This window comes from Python bivittatus, unplaced genomic scaffold (assembly GCF_059951505.1).
Source record: "Python bivittatus isolate LINGU-HERP-01145 unplaced genomic scaffold, Pbiv_v1 ctg000850_np1212, whole genome shotgun sequence".
Lineage (NCBI taxonomy): Eukaryota > Metazoa > Chordata > Lepidosauria > Squamata > Pythonidae > Python > Python bivittatus.
Genome location: NW_028277112.1, coordinates 33,234,944 through 33,255,889, shown reverse-complemented (window position 1 = coordinate 33,255,889; position 20,946 = coordinate 33,234,944). Strand labels below are relative to the sequence as shown.

General features: G+C 37.9%; 1 protein-coding gene across 1 annotated transcript; it reads right to left on the bottom strand.

Annotated features, from left to right (window-relative positions):
* Positions 1-852: 852 nt before the first annotated feature.
* HSD17B3 (hydroxysteroid 17-beta dehydrogenase 3) lies at positions 853-19,852 on the bottom strand. Its single transcript, XM_007439145.2, has 11 exons — positions 19,702-19,852; positions 17,508-17,554; positions 14,646-14,721; positions 13,071-13,178; positions 10,462-10,529; positions 9,542-9,577; positions 4,641-4,675; positions 3,966-4,047; positions 2,700-2,765; positions 2,312-2,461; positions 853-1,018 (listed from the first exon to the last, which is right to left on the bottom strand). The coding sequence occupies exons 1-11, from the start codon at positions 19,850-19,852 to the stop codon at positions 920-922; spliced, it is 918 nt and encodes a 305-aa protein (XP_007439207.2). The 3' UTR covers positions 853-919.
* Between the last annotated feature and the right edge of the window lie 1,094 nt (positions 19,853-20,946).

Here is a 20,946-nt window from a genome sequence, read left to right as displayed (position 1 = left end):
GACTTTGTCTCAAACAACAGAAAAGTCAATTGTTTGGCAAATCAGCTTGGACAAAATGTGCTGCCTATTCTCAGTTATGGAGATTCATTGTTATATACTACTTTAAAATAGGTTAAAATAAAAGAAATAAAATTGGAAGATTACAAAATATTTACTTTGTATTGTTGTCTGAAATAACAATACAATATTGTATGCATTACATTGCTTATGCAGTATATAGTGTGATCTTGTTCACCATGTAACAGACATTATGCTTTAACATATACTCTTTTTACCCTATTAATCCATTAAACTGAGGTTTTAATTTATTTGGTCAATTTAATTGAGAGTATTGGTTAAATAAACCAAGGAGATGGTATATTATTTTAAAGAAATAGAAGGACCGCAGATGATAAGTACTATATTTAAAAAGTTATCTCCATTTCTTCTAAAATGATACCTGGAATGAAATATCATTTAAAAAGGTAAGTATTTTCTTTTAGCTTGAATGATCACTTTTGTTCACATACAAATGAAATCAAATAATTGACTAAAATTATATGACAATCAGCTCTGATTTGCTGATAAGACACATACTAAATATTCATTAACCTATTTGCTTTTATTCATATCTAATACACTGTGAACTTTCCCCAAAGTAATTATACACAATTATTTCCCACTAAAGCCATTGTGAAAATCAAATCAACAGTATAGATCATGATGAAAATAGAAGTGCTTAAAAATATGCATCAGCAAATACTGCAAGAAACAAAAATGGATAAGCGAAGCAGAAATTAATACATGATATTTTCTTAAAAAGAGATTGAAGGGCTCTTTTTATGCATATTTAAAAATCTTTCAATTAATCAAGTTTACTGCTGCTATAATTCATACCAGATCATCAAGGCAGGCTCACGCTGAGATGCATAAGGGTTAATCAGGTACTTTTGGAATGTTCCATCAGATGACATATCACAGTTTCTTGTACTTTGTTGCTCTGGAGCAATGAAAAAGGAATACACTGTACAAACCGTGCCTTTATCAAAAGAAGAAGGAGAGGGGAAAAAATTAAGACTCCAGGTATGGTCTTATACTTTTATAAGATAGAACAAGACAACATTTGCTCCACAGTATCAGGATTAAGCTTAAGGCATTTTGTGGTCAGAGGCAGAGCTTCAAATCTCCCATCACAGGCATTGTCATGCATGGCACCCAAATGCAACCAACTTACTGTGGTATATTTAACACCTTTCCCTGGTAGTGAAAATACTTCTAACAATACACTGCAAGGCTTATATTCTTGCTATACTTTCATGATTCAGCTCAGCTCTCAGCAAGCTTCTAACAGATTAGCTGTCTTTCTGGTCCAGCATTGTATATTCTAATTCAAATAGAGACTGGGATAACCTTGTGTCATCGAGATGTTTTGGATTCCCATTGCCATAATACCTAGGCAGCACAGTAAACAATTATGCTGGTTGGCATTTATGGTCATTAAAGTTCATCACATATGGAAAGTATTAAGAAGATGTCTTTCCTATCACTGATAGCCAAGATCCTTCTTTAACTGAAAATGCCAGGAATTGTCTGGCTACAAAGAACCTGGGATTTTCTACATGCAAAGCATATGGCATAAGTTATAGATCCTTCATCATTATAGTGTGATCAACATTCAGATGCAAATCCAATATGGATTCAATGGAGCACCACAAAGATCTAAAGTTTCCTTCAATATGGCACAATACAAAATGTATTATCTAAAGTAAGACTGAGCAACCACAAGCCTCTGCACCATACATGGGTCTCAGCTTTTTTACAGTCCATAAGGGTCCCATCTAATTTTCAGAAGTCTTTTTTTTTTTAACTGAAATAAGAGGCAAGAGGTGATTTTACTTCTGTGATAGGATTCTTCACAAAACTCAATAATCCAATGTGGTTGTATGGCCATATACAACTATATAATATATGGGCAGGCCAGCGGGCTTCTTCCTGAGAAAACATTGGGTAGTTTTGGAATGTGTGTTACTGAAGGCTAAAATTAAAGGGTTAGAGCATCAGTGTCACATATGCTGCTAGCTAAAAATCAGAAGGAATCTCTTGCACCTTTTCAGATTAACAAATTTAATAAAAGGCATGAGCTGCAACTTGCTTCATCAGATGTGATCATCATCTTATGCCTTTTAATAAAATGTATTAGTTGGAAAAAATGCTACCAGACTCCCTCTGGTTTTTGGCTACCATAGACTAACACAGTCTTCCTTCTACAATATGCTGCTAGAGGAAAGCACTAGTAGTTTTGCAATCCAATTCAAGTTCATAACCGAATTACCAGGATTTCATGGGCTAAGCATCCAAACGTCTCATCACCAAATGTAACATAGCTCAATGACTCTCGCGCAAAGTCTTCTGCTGTCTTGGTGATTAGATTGGGCTCCTTATTCATGATCATTGGAGTAGAAACAGCAAAGGGAGTCACTGCCTGAAATGAAGAGCAAAATAACAGCCACAGCTTCACATTCCAGAAGATTTTGTAAATTATACAATGTTCATACTTTATTAGAAAAAAATGTATGAAGACATAAAGAAGAGAAAAGGAGGAGTTCTTATAAGTAGGAGGAAAGAAAAAAATGATAAAAATATCCAAAGCCCCCAACATTAATCTATTCCATTGATTTAATTTGATGCTTATTGCAAAAAGAAAAAAGAAATATTATTACCTGTATCACAATTCCTTTTGGCTTATATTCCACTTGAAGTGCTTTGGAAAATGTATATACAAAAGCCTAGACAGAATTACAGAGAAATCAAGGGACAGATTTAAAAAATACAACTTTAATTGCATGCATTTATCAAATTATTATTTGACAGAACTAAAATCTGATTTCATCCAGGGCCCTTTTTAAAAATCTTGCATTTTTTTCTTCCTATCACTACTCGGTGTTATTGCTGAATAGTTCTTTCCTATTGAGAATAGAGAAAGATTGTCCCCAAGTTCAGTTAACTCAGATATAAATGACCCCTTGAGACATTCACAACAAATATGTGAAGTAGGAACACAGGGATAGTCAGGAATCCCAATCACAAGAGAGCGGAGTATATAAAGATCTGTCATTCTCTCTCTCCAGTCAGCTGGGATTTATCTGTACAGCTAACATGTCCAGGTATTCCAAATGAATGTTTGAAAAAAAGGGTAATAATTTAAGAACTGGCACATGTGAACAAACTGTATTATTATAATAATGCCTGGATCTGGGGAAGAAAGATAAAAGGTTCCAATAGAAGAGAATATATGTAGCTCAGGATTGAACTGTACCCTGAGCTACATAAAAAAGGCTCAAATAAAAGGGCCTAAAATAAAACTCACACAGTTCACCCAATTCTCCCCCTCCAATTTTGGACAAGTCATACTCCTTTTCTGGTAGCTTTTTTTTTTAAAAAGTAGCTTGGGATTAAAACAAAAATACACTTGAGACAGAGTTGCCACCTTTTCTTCTGTCTTGCTCAGTTTGTGCTAGCAGACCGGTAAGTAAATGTGTATGTGGGTGGGTGGGGAGTTGTCCTATGTTCCTATTTCATCCATTTGTGGGAGGAAAATAAAACACTTTCCCTCCCATTGGCTTTAATGGTATATCTTGGACAGACACAATTTTTTCACTCTTCTGAGAGCGTATCAGGGAAAGAGGAGAGCTTTGGATCTGTCACTCCCCCACTCCTTTTCCCTGAATGCCTCCTTTTTGGTTTCTCTAGCGTCAGGACTCTGAATAACCTTTGCAGAGTTCTTCACAGTCTTGCAAAGGAGGTACAGTATATGATGTCTGATCTCAGCTTTTAGAGAAGAACATCAGAAATATTGTATAGCGTTGGGATCTCCCTTTAGGAATCCTAGGATCACAGTCTAACTCCATCCTGGCAATGTATTTTTAGTCTCATAAAACTGATAACAATAGATAAAATCTGAAATACAAAAAACATTAAAGTCATACCTTAGAGGCAGAATAGATTGCATATAAAGGACAAGGAAAGGTGCCAATGGCTGATGAAAGGTTAAGAATCAGACCTTTTTTTCTGCAATATAACATGAAAATAACTTTTAGATATCTTGCATGCAGTAAACTCATATTGTGCTTACACAGGTTTCAGGGATGCCAGTATTTACCCAAGCTCAATTTTCTTAGAAAGTTCATTATAGATTTATAGCGTTTCCTTGAGCTAACAAGTATTTACACTCATATATTTAGATTTCACATAAGGCAAGGACTACAAGATCCCCGTCCTCCATTTGATTTCTGGGGAAATTCATAGTCAAAAACCTACCATATTGTGTATCCTTCAAGGCCAACCTGCAAACTGCTAGAATAACATTACCTAATAGATTCACATTCCTGGTGAATTTGTAGTTAATTAGCAGGGTGCAAATGCTTAATTTATGGAGAGAAGAAAATTCCCATGGAACATCCTTTCTATGATACTGGAAGGGCTACATACATTGCTACTGTGATATGGCCTAATGTCTGGCTCATGATCATGCAGTACTCTGGAAAACTGTGTAATTTATGCCAACCAAAATCAGCCCAAAGTTCATTAAAATCGAAAAGTTTTGCTGAAGAAAAACAATAAACAAGCAAATAAATATATTGTAATATAGGAAATTGCTTTACCTTGCCACCATTTGTTTCAAAACTATTCGCGTCATCTAAAAAAAAAAAAAGTATAGTCAGAACTGTATTGCATAGCTTGTTTGAGACAATGCAGGAAACATTGGCAATACAGCCCCTGCAATGCCCTAAACGGTATAAACTGATGTCCAAAATTAGATACTGACCATGTGTGTATGTGTATATATGTGTGTGTCTCTGTGTGTGTTTTAATTTTTTTCTTTTCTTTTGAAATAAAGTACCTCACTGCCTGAAAATATTTATAGAATTGTTGAGTCACAAGGTCCCATGAAGATCATGCCCTCCTCAATACAAGTCTTTTTTTTATAGTACTTTTATTAAAAATTACAATTAAAAAAAATAAAAACTAATGCAAACTAAAAAAAATAAAAGAATAAAAAGAAAAAATAGAAAGTGCAGAAAAGAAAAAAATAGAAAGAAAAATAGAAAAGAAAAAAAATAAGAATATAGTAAAGAAAAAGAAAAGAAATATATAAAGAAATGGCTTCCTCCTTCATCACAATGTATAAACAATTTTAGAAACTTATCACCTTCTCTTAAAATACAACAAATGCTCTCTTCTTCTATATCCCATCTCTTATCTATAAACAAATCCTTAAAGCCTCGTTGTTTCAGTCCTGATCAGCAAAAGTCCATTAAGGGTTACTAGAGATAACAATGTATCTATTTTAACCTTAATCAAATAAACTAACTTTATATTCCTTCTTTTTACTTCTAATAATCTTGATCTTTAGTCCTTTCAAATAATGTCCTAGAACTCTTTTCTTTTCATTTTTTCTTTGTCCCTTCTCACAAAATTCTTCAAAGCTTTAACAAGTGTCTTTTCTAAATGCAATATAGGAAAATTATCCAGATCACTATCTTGGTTTGTTTTTTGTATATCCCTTTTAATTATTAAGGCATCATTTTCACCAGTTTCATTTGTATGACCAGCATAGCATCTTTCTCCATATCATTCTTGTAGCCTGCCATTTTTAAATCCACTTTCAGATCAGTCTGTTTTCTCTGGTAAAACCTGTTCCTCTTCCATAACATATTTTAAACACAGTCTACCTATACTGGCAGACAGTCTTAAAACTAACTTCTGGGTCCATTGTTCAAAAATATCCTTCAATATGTCCAATGTTAAAATATTTAGCTCCATTCTGTATTAGTAAGTCAAATTTAAGTGTTCTTCTCCTTTAATTATAATATTTATTTAGTTCCTTCTGGTTTCCTTTAGTGTCAAACCTCCAAAGTCTCATCCTATCATGTTTTTCTAAGAGAATTCAAAACAAAAGCATTTACCTACAGGAAGGATTTTTATGATTAATTCCAAAATCTTATTTCAAATCCATCTGCACCCCTAGTCTGTTTGTAACTTTCCAAAATCAAAGTTCTAATCACCCTTTTGCTGTTTATTCCAAAAGAATTTTTTTAAAGTCCTTAAACTTGTATTTAAATCTTCCTTTGTTAAGGATTGAAGGAAACTCACCTGGTGATGTCAAGCTTGTCAATCAAAAGGTTCCTAATAGCTGAAAAGCAGTTACAAGCAATTTCTGAAAGTGATTAGAAAGGGAAGTATGCGAACCCAGTGTCCTTTTGAAGGCAACAAGATGGCTATTCTCTCATCTCCCAGAGATCTAAACCCGCTGGAGACCCGCTGGAGACTACTGTCTGGAGACTACAGAGGAGCAACTGTCTGGAGCCCTTGTGGGTGATTTCAAGTCCTTTCCTTGTCTGGAGAGGAATTATGAAGACTGGTCTACTTGCTGGCTCTTCATTCTGCCGTGGTTGTCAACTCTACTTTTAGTGGAGCCATCTTCAGTTCGCCATTTCTTCCCTGGAAGTCCCTCAATACAAGTCTTTTGAAAGTGCAGCCCCTTTAACAGATGGTCATCCAGCCTCTGTTTACATCATCTTTCCCAAATCTGGGCTATCTGCAAATGTATAGATTGGAATGGCATGGCATGGCATGGCATGGCATGGCATGGCATGGCATGGCATGGCATGGCATGGCATGGCATGGCATGGCATGGCATGGCATGGCATGCCCTTGGTGGCTGGGAAATATCAAGAGCTGAAATCTTTGGAGATTCCTCAAGTTGGGGAAAGAAAGACCATATAATTTATACTCCTTTTGGTTTATGCATATCAGTCACGTATCAAAGCTTCCTTTTTCCTGCTCCTCTATTTGCAAAAAGAAATTGCTGAAGAAGCAAGCCACAAAGAGTGGAGAGAAAACAATCTTAAGTTTTAACTGTAACAATCTTCATTTTTCATGGTTTTTGGAAGCCATGGTATGAGAATGACACCACAAATAGAAACTGAGATTCAACACTAGACAAAACAGAGTAAACGATAGGTTAAAGGTGGGATAGATAATGCAGTGCCCATGGGCATCATTGCCTACAGGTACCTTTGGTTGGTACCTATTAGCCGTCTGTTCCACTGATATATTTTTTACGATATTTTCATATTAAAAAAGGGGGTTGATGGCATGTTACAAAGCAAAGAACCAGTTGCGAGCAATTCTCTCTCTCTCTCTCTTTCTCTCTCTCTCTCTCTCTCTCACACACACACACACACATACACACACACATGCTTCCAAAGCTTATATGGGCCTGATAGGTATTCTTAGAAAATAAAGTTAGTGGGTGACTGCATCCCACTGGTTTTGTAGAAATATGCCCTTCTGCAAACAAAACTAAGCAAAGCAAAACAAAACAAAATGTAGTTGAGAGCATCTTGCGGAGGAAGAGAAAGAGTTGGAGAGCAACATCATTAGTTGTTTTTTTTCCTGGTACATGGTTGTTTTGTGACTGGCCAAGTCCATCATGAAAACCATTGGAGCATCCACAACATTTCTCAACATTTCAGATGTGCCCTCCACCCTAAAAGGTATGGGTTCAAGTAACTAGAAAAGACTCTTATATTCTGGTTAAAGTAAACTAATGAGAAATGATAGTCCAAGCTTTCCATGGATGCTTCCAGATAAGGTTTTTATTGCGCAATTGTTGCCTGCTTTTAAACGTCCAGATTTTCTACTATATTTTTCTTACTAGAAAGAAAAATCAGTTAAGTGAAAAAAGCAGGCTTGGCAACATGGAAGGGCCCTATCTCTAAAAAAAATGCTGTGCTGAATGGCATTTTTGACAATTTGTCGAATCTAAAATCAAAGTGCCTATTTAGAAAGGCATACAGCAACCAAAATGTTTTGCATCTTTCACTGGTTTGGAGTGAAGTGTTTGAACAAATAGCAAACAGCAGCTGTCAGAATCTGTTTAGGGGGGAAAAAAAGCATTTCAAATCACTTAAAGAGGTTTGTGACACCTTGTAAACACAAAGCTTAAGCAGCTTTTCCTGACAGCTCAGAAGGAAGTGTGATAGCAAAGGCTTTAGTGTCATGTTATCAGCTGATACTGCAGTGAACATTATATCAGTTCAGGTTAAGCTGCTGTCCCAAATTACTAAGAAACAAACTCTAGTTTTGCCAGGAAAAAGAGACAATAATTAAATGTTGCATTATAGTACTTCTGGAAGGGAGAAAACCCAGCCAGTGATCTTTCAACTGAAGTAAAGCAATTGTACACAAAGAAAAGACTTAAGACAGATTCACAAGAACAGACTTACTAGTGTCCACTGGCTAAGAAAACTAAAACCAGGACTTCATCTTTACATAAACCTCAGCTGATTAAAGCCAGGGACAAACAATTTGTCTATAGAAGGAGACATGCTTAAAAAAGAAATCTAGCCATTTTGTGTGGGGTTCAGAGGTGAGGTACAGGTTTTAAGCCTGTTGGGGTCTTAAAGCACCTGTTTTGTTTTAAAAAGAACATTGTGAAAAATTATGCCAGTGAAAGTCTACATGTTCTGACACTGCCTACAGCTGAATGATAAACAAGGATACTAATAAACCTATTTTCACATATTTATCACTAAAAATGGCTTCAATTGTATTGATATGATGGGTATGGGTATGTCCAGCTTTAAATGTTTTGTTTTGCTATCACACACTATCCATGTTCAGTTTTGTACACCACTATCCTAGGACAGGGTTCCTCAACCTTGGCAACTTTAAGATGGGTGGATTTCAACTCCCAGAATTCCCCAGCCAGCAAGGAGAATTCTGGAAGTTGAAGTCTACCCGTCTTAAAGTTGCCAAGGTTGAGGAACCCTGTCCTAGGAGGTTACCCGTTCCGATGTCATATATTCCAACATCCAAGGGAGGAAGGAAACAAGCATAAAGAGTTTCCAAAGACAAAGCACAGGACCAGAAAGTCCTTGGATGCCAATGAAACAACAGAAAGAGAAGAGGTGAGTAAGTGCAAGGAGTAGGGCTGGAAAAAAAATGAGATTGGTCTAGCAGGATTGAACCCATCATTAGATAGGCTGAGTTGGGTACTTCAAGAAATGGAAGCTGGGGAAATAGGGAATTGTGAGATTTAGATTAGATTGGATTAGATTAGATTATAGATTAGATTACCCAAAGATAATGGGGAACATATGGCCCATAGGCATCTGCAGATGGCAAGCGAGGCAAGTGACAACATTTGCCTAGTAATGTCACAATGCAAATTATGCCCCTTTGTACTTGTGATTTCACATGCAAGTAAGTAGGGGGCAATGGTTTATCAGGATGTCATGACACTCTTTTTGTCATTTTGATAAAATCTCCGTTTGCTGTGAGCACCCCAATATAGCTCTCCAGATCTTATGAGCAGTCCTTCCTATCAGCCTTAGTCTGCAAGGCCAGTCTCAAGAGATGACAAAGAGCTACAATCCAGTAACTTCTGGAGGGCCAGATATTGTCCATGTCTGTGTTTCTTTATGTTCAGTTCAAATGTTACCCCTTATTTTTTTGGCAAGCAAACATATGAGCTGAGCTAGTCTGTAATACATACCTTAGTGACAGACATGATATTGCAGTTAATGAGGTCCTGTTGAGAACAATAAATGGATTACATGACAGTTTTGATGATTTGAAGAAGACAAGGTACTCAGAAAATTCAGTTTGACCCCAGTTCCTAGAATGAGACATTTAAGAACCTGTTCCCAGCTGAGGTGCAGGAGCCTTCCTACTCTGAGGATTCATTTGCTTGTACAAGATAACCCAACCATTATTTAGCAAGATGGCTTGTCTGGAGCAGCAGAGTTATGACACCAGTGGGCCCCTAACAGTTACATAGGTTAATCTTCCCCAACCTAACACCTTTTCTTTCTATGAAATTGGTGTTTTGTTGCAGAAATAAACATCTTGATTGCCTATAATCCAAAACAGCCATTTTGTGAAGGTCCCATTACACTTCCTCAAACATCCAGTTGTGTTCACAGACCCAAAAGAGACCCTTGTTTGATTCCAATCAAAACTTCATCAAAAAACAAAAAAAGCAAAAAAAAAACACACCCAAATGTGAATCAAGCTTCAATCAAATTTAGAAAACTTGTTTACTGTCTACCTATTTACTTCAACAGAAAGTAGCCCCCTACTGTAGAGAATATAGATGACCTCGACAGAAATATGCAAAAACTGTTACATAGGAAAATTGGGCTGAAATATTCTTTACACCCTGAGAAGCAAGATAATATTTGGGAAGTGGTCCAGGCTTACCCCTCCTTGATTCACTGGGGTATAAGAAGGAGGGGAGGTAAAGCACAATCAGGCTTACAATAGTCTGTTGTTATAGCCTATCTCAATGAAGTATAATTCTATTGTCCCTGTGGAGTTGATTTTCTGGTCTGATCTACCTAGTGGGGCTGATACAACATTCTGTGTGAAAAGACAAACACATGAGCTTTATTACTATCATAGAAGAATCCTTACCTTATCTTTGTCTGGAATATTAAGAAAATGGCATGGAAAGCGATTAGGAAGCATCCCAACATTGTTAACTAACAAAAAAGAAGAGCGGCAATTTAGAATGATGAAGTTAAGTCAGGGTTCCTCAACCTTGGCGACTTGAAGATGTGTGGACTTCAACTCCCAGAATTCCCCAGCCAGCATGGGTGGGTGGGGGGAATTCTAGGAGTTGAAGTCCACACATCTTCAAGTCGCCAAGGTTGAGGAACCCTGAGTTAAGTGGAACCACTAGGACCCCTGGATCACATGCAGCCCAGAGCCCCACTCTTTTGGTCTCCAGAGCTCCTGCCTCCTAGGTTGCATTGGCATTTTTAAAAGACAAAGTCCCAGTTTCTTTCTCTACTGAAAAATGAAAGAGAAGACCTCAACATTTTTGCCCCTGTCTCTTTTGGTGAAATAACCAGCTCACTACACAGGTTCCCAACCCTGGTTTAAGATGCTTTTTCCTGAAGATAGAGTACCCACAGAATTTGTTCAGATAGACATGATTGTTGACTGTTGTCTTCTAATAACACTAATGTCAGATCAACCATGTCTGTCTGCTGAAGACCAATTTAATGGTATGCAAATTTAGAGGATATAAGAAGAGTAACTATCACACACAATGTTTTGCTGAGTAATTTATCTGGACCCTTTTCAGTCAGGATTCAGGCTGGGCTATAGTACTGAGACAGCATTGGCTGCACTTCTGGATGACCTTTGGAGGTCTCGGGATGGGGGTGGTGTGTCCATCCTGGCCCTTTTGGATCTCTCAGCAGTTTTTAATACCATTGACCATGGTATCTTGCTGGACTGGCTCTGGGGGCTGGGAGTGGGGGCACTGTTTTGCAGTGGTTCTCCTCCTTTCTCTGCAGCTGGTACCAGTCAATGCTGGTGGGGGAGGAGAGGTCCAGCCCTAGGTCCCTATTATTTGGGGTGCCTCTGGGCTTAAGTCTCTCTCCCTGCCTATTTAACATCTATATGAAGCTGCTGGGAGAGGACATCTGCTGGTATGGGGTTTGGAATGTTGATAATACCCAATTATACATGTCTACCCCATGCTGGCCAAGTGATGCTGTTCAGGTGTTGGCTCAGTGCTTGGAGGCTATAAGAACCTGGATGGGGAGAAACTGGCTGCGACTCAACCCTAGCAAGATAGAGTGGTTGTAGGTTTTGGCCCCCCAGGTCAGGGGAGTTGACATCTCTGACTCTGGGTGGGGTAACATACTCCCGTACAGATCTGGTGTGCAATTTGGGGGTCCTCTTGGACTCATGGCTCCTGCTGGAAGAGTAGATAGCAGCCGTGGCCAGGGGGTCCTTTGCACAAATCCATCTTGTGCACCAAGTATACCCATTCCTGGACTGGGAGGCCTTGCTCACAGTCACCCATGCCTTAATCACCTCCTGTTTAGATTACTGCAATGCTCTCTACATGGGACTGCCCTTGAAGACCATCCAGAAGTTGCAACTGGTCCAGAATGTAGCAGCACACACACTTTTGGGTTCCCCATGGTTCACCTGAGTAACACCACTGCTGCTTGAGCTGCACTGGCTTCCAGTTGCTTTCTGGGTGCAATTCAAGGTGCTGGTTATTACCTTTAAAGCCCTACATGGCATAGGGCCAGGTTATTTGCAGGACTGCTTGTCCCTGAGGGTATCTGCCTGTCCTACTAGAATAGATGGGGGGGGTGCACTCCAGGTCCCCTCCTGTAAATGTTGCCATCTAATCGGACCTCGGAGGTGTGCCTTCTCAGTGGCCACCCCAGTCTTTTGGAACAGTCTCCCACTGTTCAAAAATCAGAGAGATCCATATCCTTTTAGCCTACTGGAGGGCTGTGAAGACCTGGCTCTTCCCCCAAGCATTGGGCTAGGATGTGGTTTGAGCTGTGAGGATGTTTGGTCTGGCACCTAGGGGGAAGGGTACCTTTGCTTTTAACTATGTTTTATGGATTGTTGTTTGCTGCCTGGACTCATTGTATGAGACAGGTGGCCATATAAGTCCTGTAAATAAATAAATAAATAAATAAATAAAAAAAAATTTAGAAGAGGCCTTCCTGGGAATCCAGTGCAATCACAGTCTTGTGCATAGCACTGCCATGATTCAGTTACTGCTTAACTTGAATTGAGGTGTTTTGTTCTCTGCAATGGACTGAACTCCAATAAGCCTGTGATTGGACAATGTGTGGATGGCATTGTCCATGAGGGGGGACTGACTAAGAGAACCATTTGAAGCCTGCAAATTCCTTGCATTTTGAAATTCAATGGCAACTGCAGCATTTTGGGATAGCTGGGAAAAGGTACAAAGGGCAACTGACAAAATTGGTTTTTCTTAGATTCCCTAACCAAAATATTAGTTAAAAAATCGAATTATTTTGATTTGTCACTGATTCTTTTTAATGATGGATGACTTTAAAAAAAAAAAACTTACCAGGATTTTAATCTTCAAAAAATTGTCACATTTAACTAATTCATAAAAAGGAAAGTGATTCCAGCTTAATTTCTGGTGATTTCATTATTCTTTACTAAATAATAATTCCAAAAATTCATGTAAAAACCTGAAATTACTTCTTTAAAAATATTCTTGGTTAATTTACCCAAAATTCCAATTTCTAATCCTTGAAGATTTTCTTCAATGTTTTCATATATGTCATTTTCTGTGAAGTCAGCTTGTATGATTTTCACAGTTCTCCTAGTAGTTTGTTCTGCATTGTAAAGGAGGAAGAGGAAGAAAAAGGAGAAAAAGAAGATTTTTGTATTCTCTATTAATTTGTCACCTACAAATGCATTAAGTTTAAATAGATTAAATCTGAGCACATGAGAGCAGGGACCTAAACTGGAACATTATATCCATTTTACTTATTCGGAGCCAGTTTACTATTTATGAAAATGGCAGAACCACTAGGAAGCAGTTACTGTATGACTTTATAGCAAATGTTCAATTATTTGATACTTACTGCTGGAAGGCATACAGTGAATAAGAAACAGCTTCCAAAATTCATTGTAGCTTTTACTAAAATATCTAATCTATTTTAGCAAAAGCTACACAGATTTTGTGGCACCTTACTTTAGAGATTAACAGATGAATTATGCTTTAGTAATAATAAATGTTGGTCTTCAGGGTCTCACAATTCTTAGTAAGCAAGAAACTTACGAAGTGTAAGTTCTTCATAAGAACTTACAAAGTATAGTAAGAAGTGATCCTATATTGTGCCATGTATAAATCAATTTCTGTCTGCCAGCAATTTATGGAATTTTGATGTTAGATGTAGTAGCATTTGCTTGGAGAAGATAAATCATGGGACAAGGTTGCCCCTATTGCTGCTGTAAAGCTTCTCTAACTGATGACATGTTAGCTGAATAAAAATAGTTTTAAGATAGTAATCAATTAAAGAATGCAATATTTTGATCTGTTGATCACAATGATATTTGAAACATAATACAGGTAGTCCTTGCTTACTGACCACTCATTCAGAGACTGTTTCAGATTACAATGGTGCTGAAAAGGGAGACTTATGAACAGTTCTTAAGGTTGCGGCCATCACAGCATCTCCACTGTGACATGATAATGATTTGGGCAACCAGTGTGCATTTACAATGGTCACAGCAGCCTGTGGTCGTGTGATCGCCATTTGGGTGCTTCGCAACCAACATACATTTACAACTGTTGCAGCATCCCACAGTCACGTGATCACCATTTGTGACCTTCACAACCAGCTTCTGACAAGCAAAGTCAGTTAGGAAACCAGCAAGAAGTCACAAGTCATGGTCACATGATGTTGCACTTAACAACCTGCAATGATTTGCTTAATGACCGCAGCTGGAACTGCCAGTCCCAAATGTGGATGGTAAGTGAGGACTACCTATACAGAAAGCCATGATGATTCATAAGGAAAAAAAAAGATTCAAATTCCACAATTGCACTTACTTGAATTTAACTGAATTAAGTCTGCCATTCTTATCCACGCATTATTCTAAAACTTAAGGCTTTGTGCCCTCAATATTAAACCAGTACTCCTCTCCATTCCCCTCCTCTAAATGTAATATGCAGTCTGATTAAACTTGAAAGCTTGTTCACTGTTTTGTATCATTTTTGCAGAATTCTCCTGGTGTGAGGCTACAATATGGAGGTGAGATATCTTGGGCAAAGTTCCTGCTTCTTAGGGACTTACCAATTTCAGAGGCTACCTTCTCCAAGTTTTTGAGTGATCGGCTAATCAGAACCACATTTAATCCATGCCTGGCAAGCTGGAAAACAAAATTTAGCAATATTTAAAATTTTATGCTGAATTGATACAGCACCTCGTATGTGAAAAAGTGTACTTCATTTAAGTGCTGTAAAACCAATTCCACCATTAAGAAGAACTGAGCATCTTATTCTTAATAGCTCCCCAGCCATTGGTACTACCCAGTCTTGTGTGTGTACATGTCCTTGTTTACACACGTGTGTGTAGCGGACATAATTCAGCTCTTGAATTAGATTCAGTTCTTGTGCATTATTTTATTCCCACTGCTACACTCTGTGGTTGATTGCTGCATTTGTTTTGTTATCCAGAATTTCGGAGAGTACAGCTGAAGTACAAAGCAACAGCCAGGGTTCTAACTGTGCAGTACAAATCCAGACAGACTGTTCATGCCCACGTGTAAGCTTCTCTCTCTCTCTCTCTCTCTCTCTTTCTCTCTCTCTCTCTCTGTGCGTGTGTGTGTGTGTTTAAAAATATCCCCTCCTACCCCTATGGAAGATACGTGTCTTCCTCAATCTCGGGTCCCCTACCAGAGGCCTGGGAGTTTGAGGGTTCTGCGCAGTATCTTAGCTGCTCCTAGCACTGCACTCTTCTGGACAGAGAACTCTGATGTTGTTCTTGGGATCTGTTGGAGCCTCTCTCCCAGCATAGGAGTCACAGCCGTGACTGCTCCTACCAATACTGAGACCACTTTGGCCTTTACTTCCCACATCCCCTCAAGTTCCTTCTTCAGGCCCTGGTACTTCTCCAGCTTCTCATGCTCCTTCTTTCTGATGTTGCTGTCACTTGGCACCACTACATCTATCACCACCACTGTCTACTACCATGATGTCTGGTTGATTGGCCAGTGCCTGTCTGTCCGTCTGGATCTGGAAGTCCCACAGGATCTTAGCCGTGTTATTCTCCACAACCTTCTGTGGAATCTCCCATCGGGACTTGGGAGGGTCTAGCCCATATGCTGTGCAGCTGTTCCTGTACACCATGCCAGCCACGTGGTTGTGTTATTCAATGTATGCTGTTCCTGCCTGCATCTTACACCCTGCCACTATGTGTTGGACTGTCTCTGAGGGCTCTCTGCACTTCCTGCACCTGGGGTCCTGTCTAGTGTGGTAGATCCCTGCTTTTATGGATCTGGTGCTTAGCGCCTATTCCTATATATATTTATTTGTGGTATAAAATTTAACACGTTTTCTTTGTATGATTTCATGGAGAAAATCTATCTATGTGGTTGCTAGAATTTGAAAATGACTTGATGGCACATAATCAATCAAACTTTGTATGATTATGCTACAGAAATGATCTCAAAATTCTCTTCTCTGTAAACTGGAATACCCAAGACTGTATACACCATAGGGTGGTTACCCAAAACACTTTATTTATTACCTTTTAAAATTTTTAATGTCAGGGAAAAAACCACGTTAAACATGGGAGGCAGACATACCATAAAACAAGTCACTTCAAAGTTCTAAAAACTTTATTAAATGTTAGTTCAACAAGCAAGTAAAATTCAACCAATAGCATACAAGGTACTCACTTAGATTCACACTGCAATGCCCACCATCACGAGCAAGCGGTCAGGTAAGACAGTTTAGCCGTGTGGCCCCGACCCCTTCAGATGCAATCCCTTTTATCCTCAAAAATCACAAACCACAGACATGACTCCTAGGTTTAGCAACTGATTCATAATGTCCTTGGTGCTAATTTTACCATACTTTCCTGTTCTATTCGTCCCTGTCACATCTTTTCCCATCAGCAAGTTTGCTTAGTCTTGCAAGTTTACTTATTTCCTGGTATTGCCCTACAGGTCACATTTTAGCTAACTTGGCTTTATTAAATGCAATCAAAACTAACATTGAAACATATAGAAGGCTACTAATAATTTTCCTCTCACATTAAATATATTCTTTTTCTGGTATAAAAATAAGGTACTATAAGATTTGGTGTTAGATCTACGCAAGAAGCATATTGAGTTCTCACTGGTTTGTTATTGGGACTGCTCCATCAAACATTGGTCCCAGCTTCCTTCAGTTGCAATGGCAAAATCCTATGCAAACAGGCGGCTCCCATCTCACTCCATGGAATCTGATGCTATAGAAAGCATTGGCAACAAGCTCAATTCACTTCCTGAATAGCCAGATTTGAAGCCATGTTTAGTAGCCACCAGCTTGTGTCAAGCTTCTCTGAACCTAGATCATTATTGTAGGCAATTGACTGTCTCTGTGTTAAAGTAAAGGTAATAGTTGTATGCTGAAAATGAATTTTGTATTCCTGTTCTCATGCAACTTGATGGAAAAGAAATTAGCCTTTAAAAGAAAATCCAAAGCAAATGTAAATTTAGATGAATTCTCATGGATAGGTGCAGGGTTAGTTTATGTTGTGCTTGAGCCATGTGGGTGAGTGGCAAGTTTTTCCACCATCCCACCAGTAATCTGTAACCCCTTTGGTTCTCAGATATCAATTAAATGTGAAGAGAAGGGAGGACTTCTTTTTTTCAAATGACTTCACGTGGGCAGGTACCAAGGTGGTAGACAGATTGGTGGAATGATATATAACCAAAAATGCAATCACAGCAGCAGCAGCTACTGGCCCCTTGAAACAATAACATTAGCACCCCACCAATGAAGTAAAAAAAACCTCACACCTCTTTGGCAAGGAAAGAGTTTCAAGAAGTTGGAAGATGAATTTTGGCACAGTATTAAATGATAAACTGTTTACAAAGCATGTATTCTAAGGATATATTCTAAGCTGTCTGAGCCCAATATATTTGATCATGATATACATGTTTACTACCTCTAAGGAGTAGGCTCTTCCAATTCCATCTCCTGCTCCAGTGATCACTAAAAAGAAAGCATATAAACTTTAGTTATCTTATCCTTTTTTTTCCACATCTTAATATGTACACATTTCCCACTCACCTTCATCTTCAGGGATAAAATAGGTAGGGGCCTAGCAAATGCATTTGCTCTAATTCGTATTAGGACAAAGTATTTACTACACTAGCTTTGAAACATCATGGAAAGTAGCAACTGGGGAGTTGGGTGATTTGGTTTTATAATATACATAAATCAAATTGCTTCTCTAAGACTTGTCTAAATTGCAGTCCAAGGTTATATTTGGGAGTGGAAAGACCAACTTCCTTGATTAGAGAAAAGGCAATATCTACATTTATGGCTGACTGGAAACCCCTTATAGACTTTTTGCATCAAATGGAAAAAAATGTACTTATGACTTGTGGTATTGATGATTAGAAAACAAATTAGATAATAGAAAAAAGTAAGCTTTTTTTGTAACCGTCGAGTAAGCAATAACTTTGCAATCATACTTGCATTTGCTGCAAAGACAATTGGAAGCTTCTTTTTTCTATTTCTTTGTATCTTTTCTTTCTGCGCCTTTGACCTTTTCTTTTTCTCTTTCCTCTTCTTTATTTGTTCTCTTTACTCTGTAGTAGTGTTTGTTAGTTTTTATTTTTGCTTTAAAACATTTAATAAAAATTTATATATATAAAACAAACAAAAACGTCAAAAGTTGTCCTAAAACTAGTAAATGTCTGGATACCAAAAATCAGAAGGAAATGAATTATCAATTAATTTCATGCAAGTGGGATGCATCCTGCTTTAGGAGGAGATGGACTCAATAGAACTCAGTGAAAATTCTTCTCCTGCACGTGATAACGGATAATAGCATTCATATCCAAGCTCATGGGCTGTACAGTGCTACAGAAACTCAATATATAGTTAAATTCATGCAAGGAAAATATTCTTATTTATAGAAAATATTGGAAAAATGTATCCAATCACAATATATCTAAAAGTGGAAATCTATGCTTTTTTCACTGTAAAATAAATATTGGTGAATTCAATGGTATTTTATAAAGTCATAGCAAATAACATCTTTGCAAATGCTCTAATTTTTCTTAATGATTGAGAACATCACACTAGGACTTGTTCCTAGGTAAGGACACATAAGATGGCAAACTTAATTTCATGATGCTTATATTTGTTTCCTTCTAAGACCTTACTTTGCAATGGTTTGATAGCAAAGTTTCATACCAAAAAGAAAAAAGAAAAGAAAAAAGCCAAGCCAAGCCAAGCCAAGCCAAGCCAAGCCAAGCCAAGCCAAGCCAAGCCAAGCCAAGCCAAGCCAAGCCAAGCCAAGCCAAGGAAATTGTAAAAGATTAGAAGAAACCCTAGGGCAATTCAGCAATCATAAGCCTTAGATGGCTGTGATGGCAGTCCTACCAACCTCTAATAAGATAAGCTCATTGTTTTTTCTTCTGAGGATACTTACAGATTCGAATGAGAAATTCCAAAAAACCTCCAGTAGTTCTCAACTTTTTACATCTTCTCCAGCCAATCACTCTACCAAAGAATCTAGATGCCACCATCACAACAAAAATCACCACTCTTTCCCCAAGAATTGCATTTATGTGTTTACAGGCAATCTGTGATAATGATCATTAATGGTTAAAATTCCAGTCTTATCCTGTGTCACACTCTAGACTGCCTGTGGGATGCATCCCACCATTAAAGAACTACTGCTTAGACAAGGGCAAATTTATTTGCACATACAAAATGAGGATAACTACAGAATCATACTGGAATGAAAGTATATATACATCATTCTAAAAAACCAGCAACTGCATTATTGAAAAGTAGAAAATTTATTATTAAATTATTATTATGAAATTGCATAACACAAAGGAATGGCCACTTTTAAAATCTCCATGCCATTACTTGTCCAATTTAAACATTTTCCAAATAAAGGGAAATAGTTTTATATGCTCTGCAATAAGAAAAGAAAATGCAATGAACATTGTAGCACTGTATCAAAGCAATGAACAAATTCCCATCTTTTTATTTTGTCTAATTCTCCAGACTTTCAGAGATAAACCATATGGAAAACTTACTTTCTACCACTGCGCTAACGTCTCCCCCCTCCACATTGTCATATAAGAACAAGAAAAGTTCAAGGAAAGTGCCTTTACCTGCCCATTCTCCCATTGAACGAAAATAAGATTGAGGCAAAATATTCCATATGTAAGGAAGAAAATACTTCAGAAACCAAATACACTTTAGCAGGAAAATGGAGCAAAAGATGCCTCCAAGGAGAGCAAGAAGTGGCTGGAATTCATCCATGAGAAACTGATAAAAGGAGAGCTTGGACAAGGTACTGTACTCGCTTCCTGGCAATCTACTACTGCTATGAAGGCTGGGCTGGCAAAGGGGAAATAAATGTGCCTAGTCATAACTTCTCAGTCATTTGAATCTTGTCCCATGGAACGCGCACAGAATAACAAAAGGATGTCTTGTTCCAGATACATAAGATTACAGAAAACAAACAAACCAAAACATGAGTTCCAGAGCCAAGTTGATAATTTTCTTCTTTTACAAAAATGCCAAGGAACACAAATGTTTGGGCTTCTTGGGATAAGCTCACTCCTAACACATGGAAGCCATCAGCTGACTTGATGATGTTCTGGTCTCTCAATTTGTTATTGAGTTTGGGTCACTGTTAGCTCCTTGCTTATGAATGCTTTAATTCTATTTAAGATTTTTATATATAACTATTGAATTTAGTGTTTTTAGGGCAGCGTCACTTGGTGGATTCACAGAGCAATCTTCTACTCAAGAATAAATCCCATTAAATACAATAGGTAGCAAATATAGGATTGCAATCTATATGCCACCTTTCCTCCAGATGGAATGGTTAATAGCATTACTACTACTACTATTACTAATACAACTACCATTGGGGATGAGCAGCGAAGGGGACAGGGTTCAGAAGGAGCACAGTAGAGAACATGAATTTGTGTGTGTTTCCTGAATGTGCATAGATGTGCATGAGAGTTTGAGTATATGTTGCTTTGGCCTAGTCATTGAGTTTTTGAGTCAGTCACTCTTTTTTAATCCAGCCTACCTCATAGAATTGCTATTGGCAAATAAAATGAGGAGATACCATTATAATAATTGTTTTGAAGTTTGTCTAAAAACCAGATTTTTAGAAATCTGAAATATGGTAACACTCTCATCCCCTGATCAACAATGCCAGATACTGATTCATGCTGCCCCAGCTCTTGAATTAAATCTGAATCTTGAATCAAATTAAGATCTTGATGGAACAATGCAGGTTGTCCAGAGCCACAGTGGTTTCAGTAAATTAGCTCAGCTTTCCAACCCCATGGGCAGATTGAGAAGCCAGAGATCCAAAGCCTTTTCCCCACTAGCGTGGG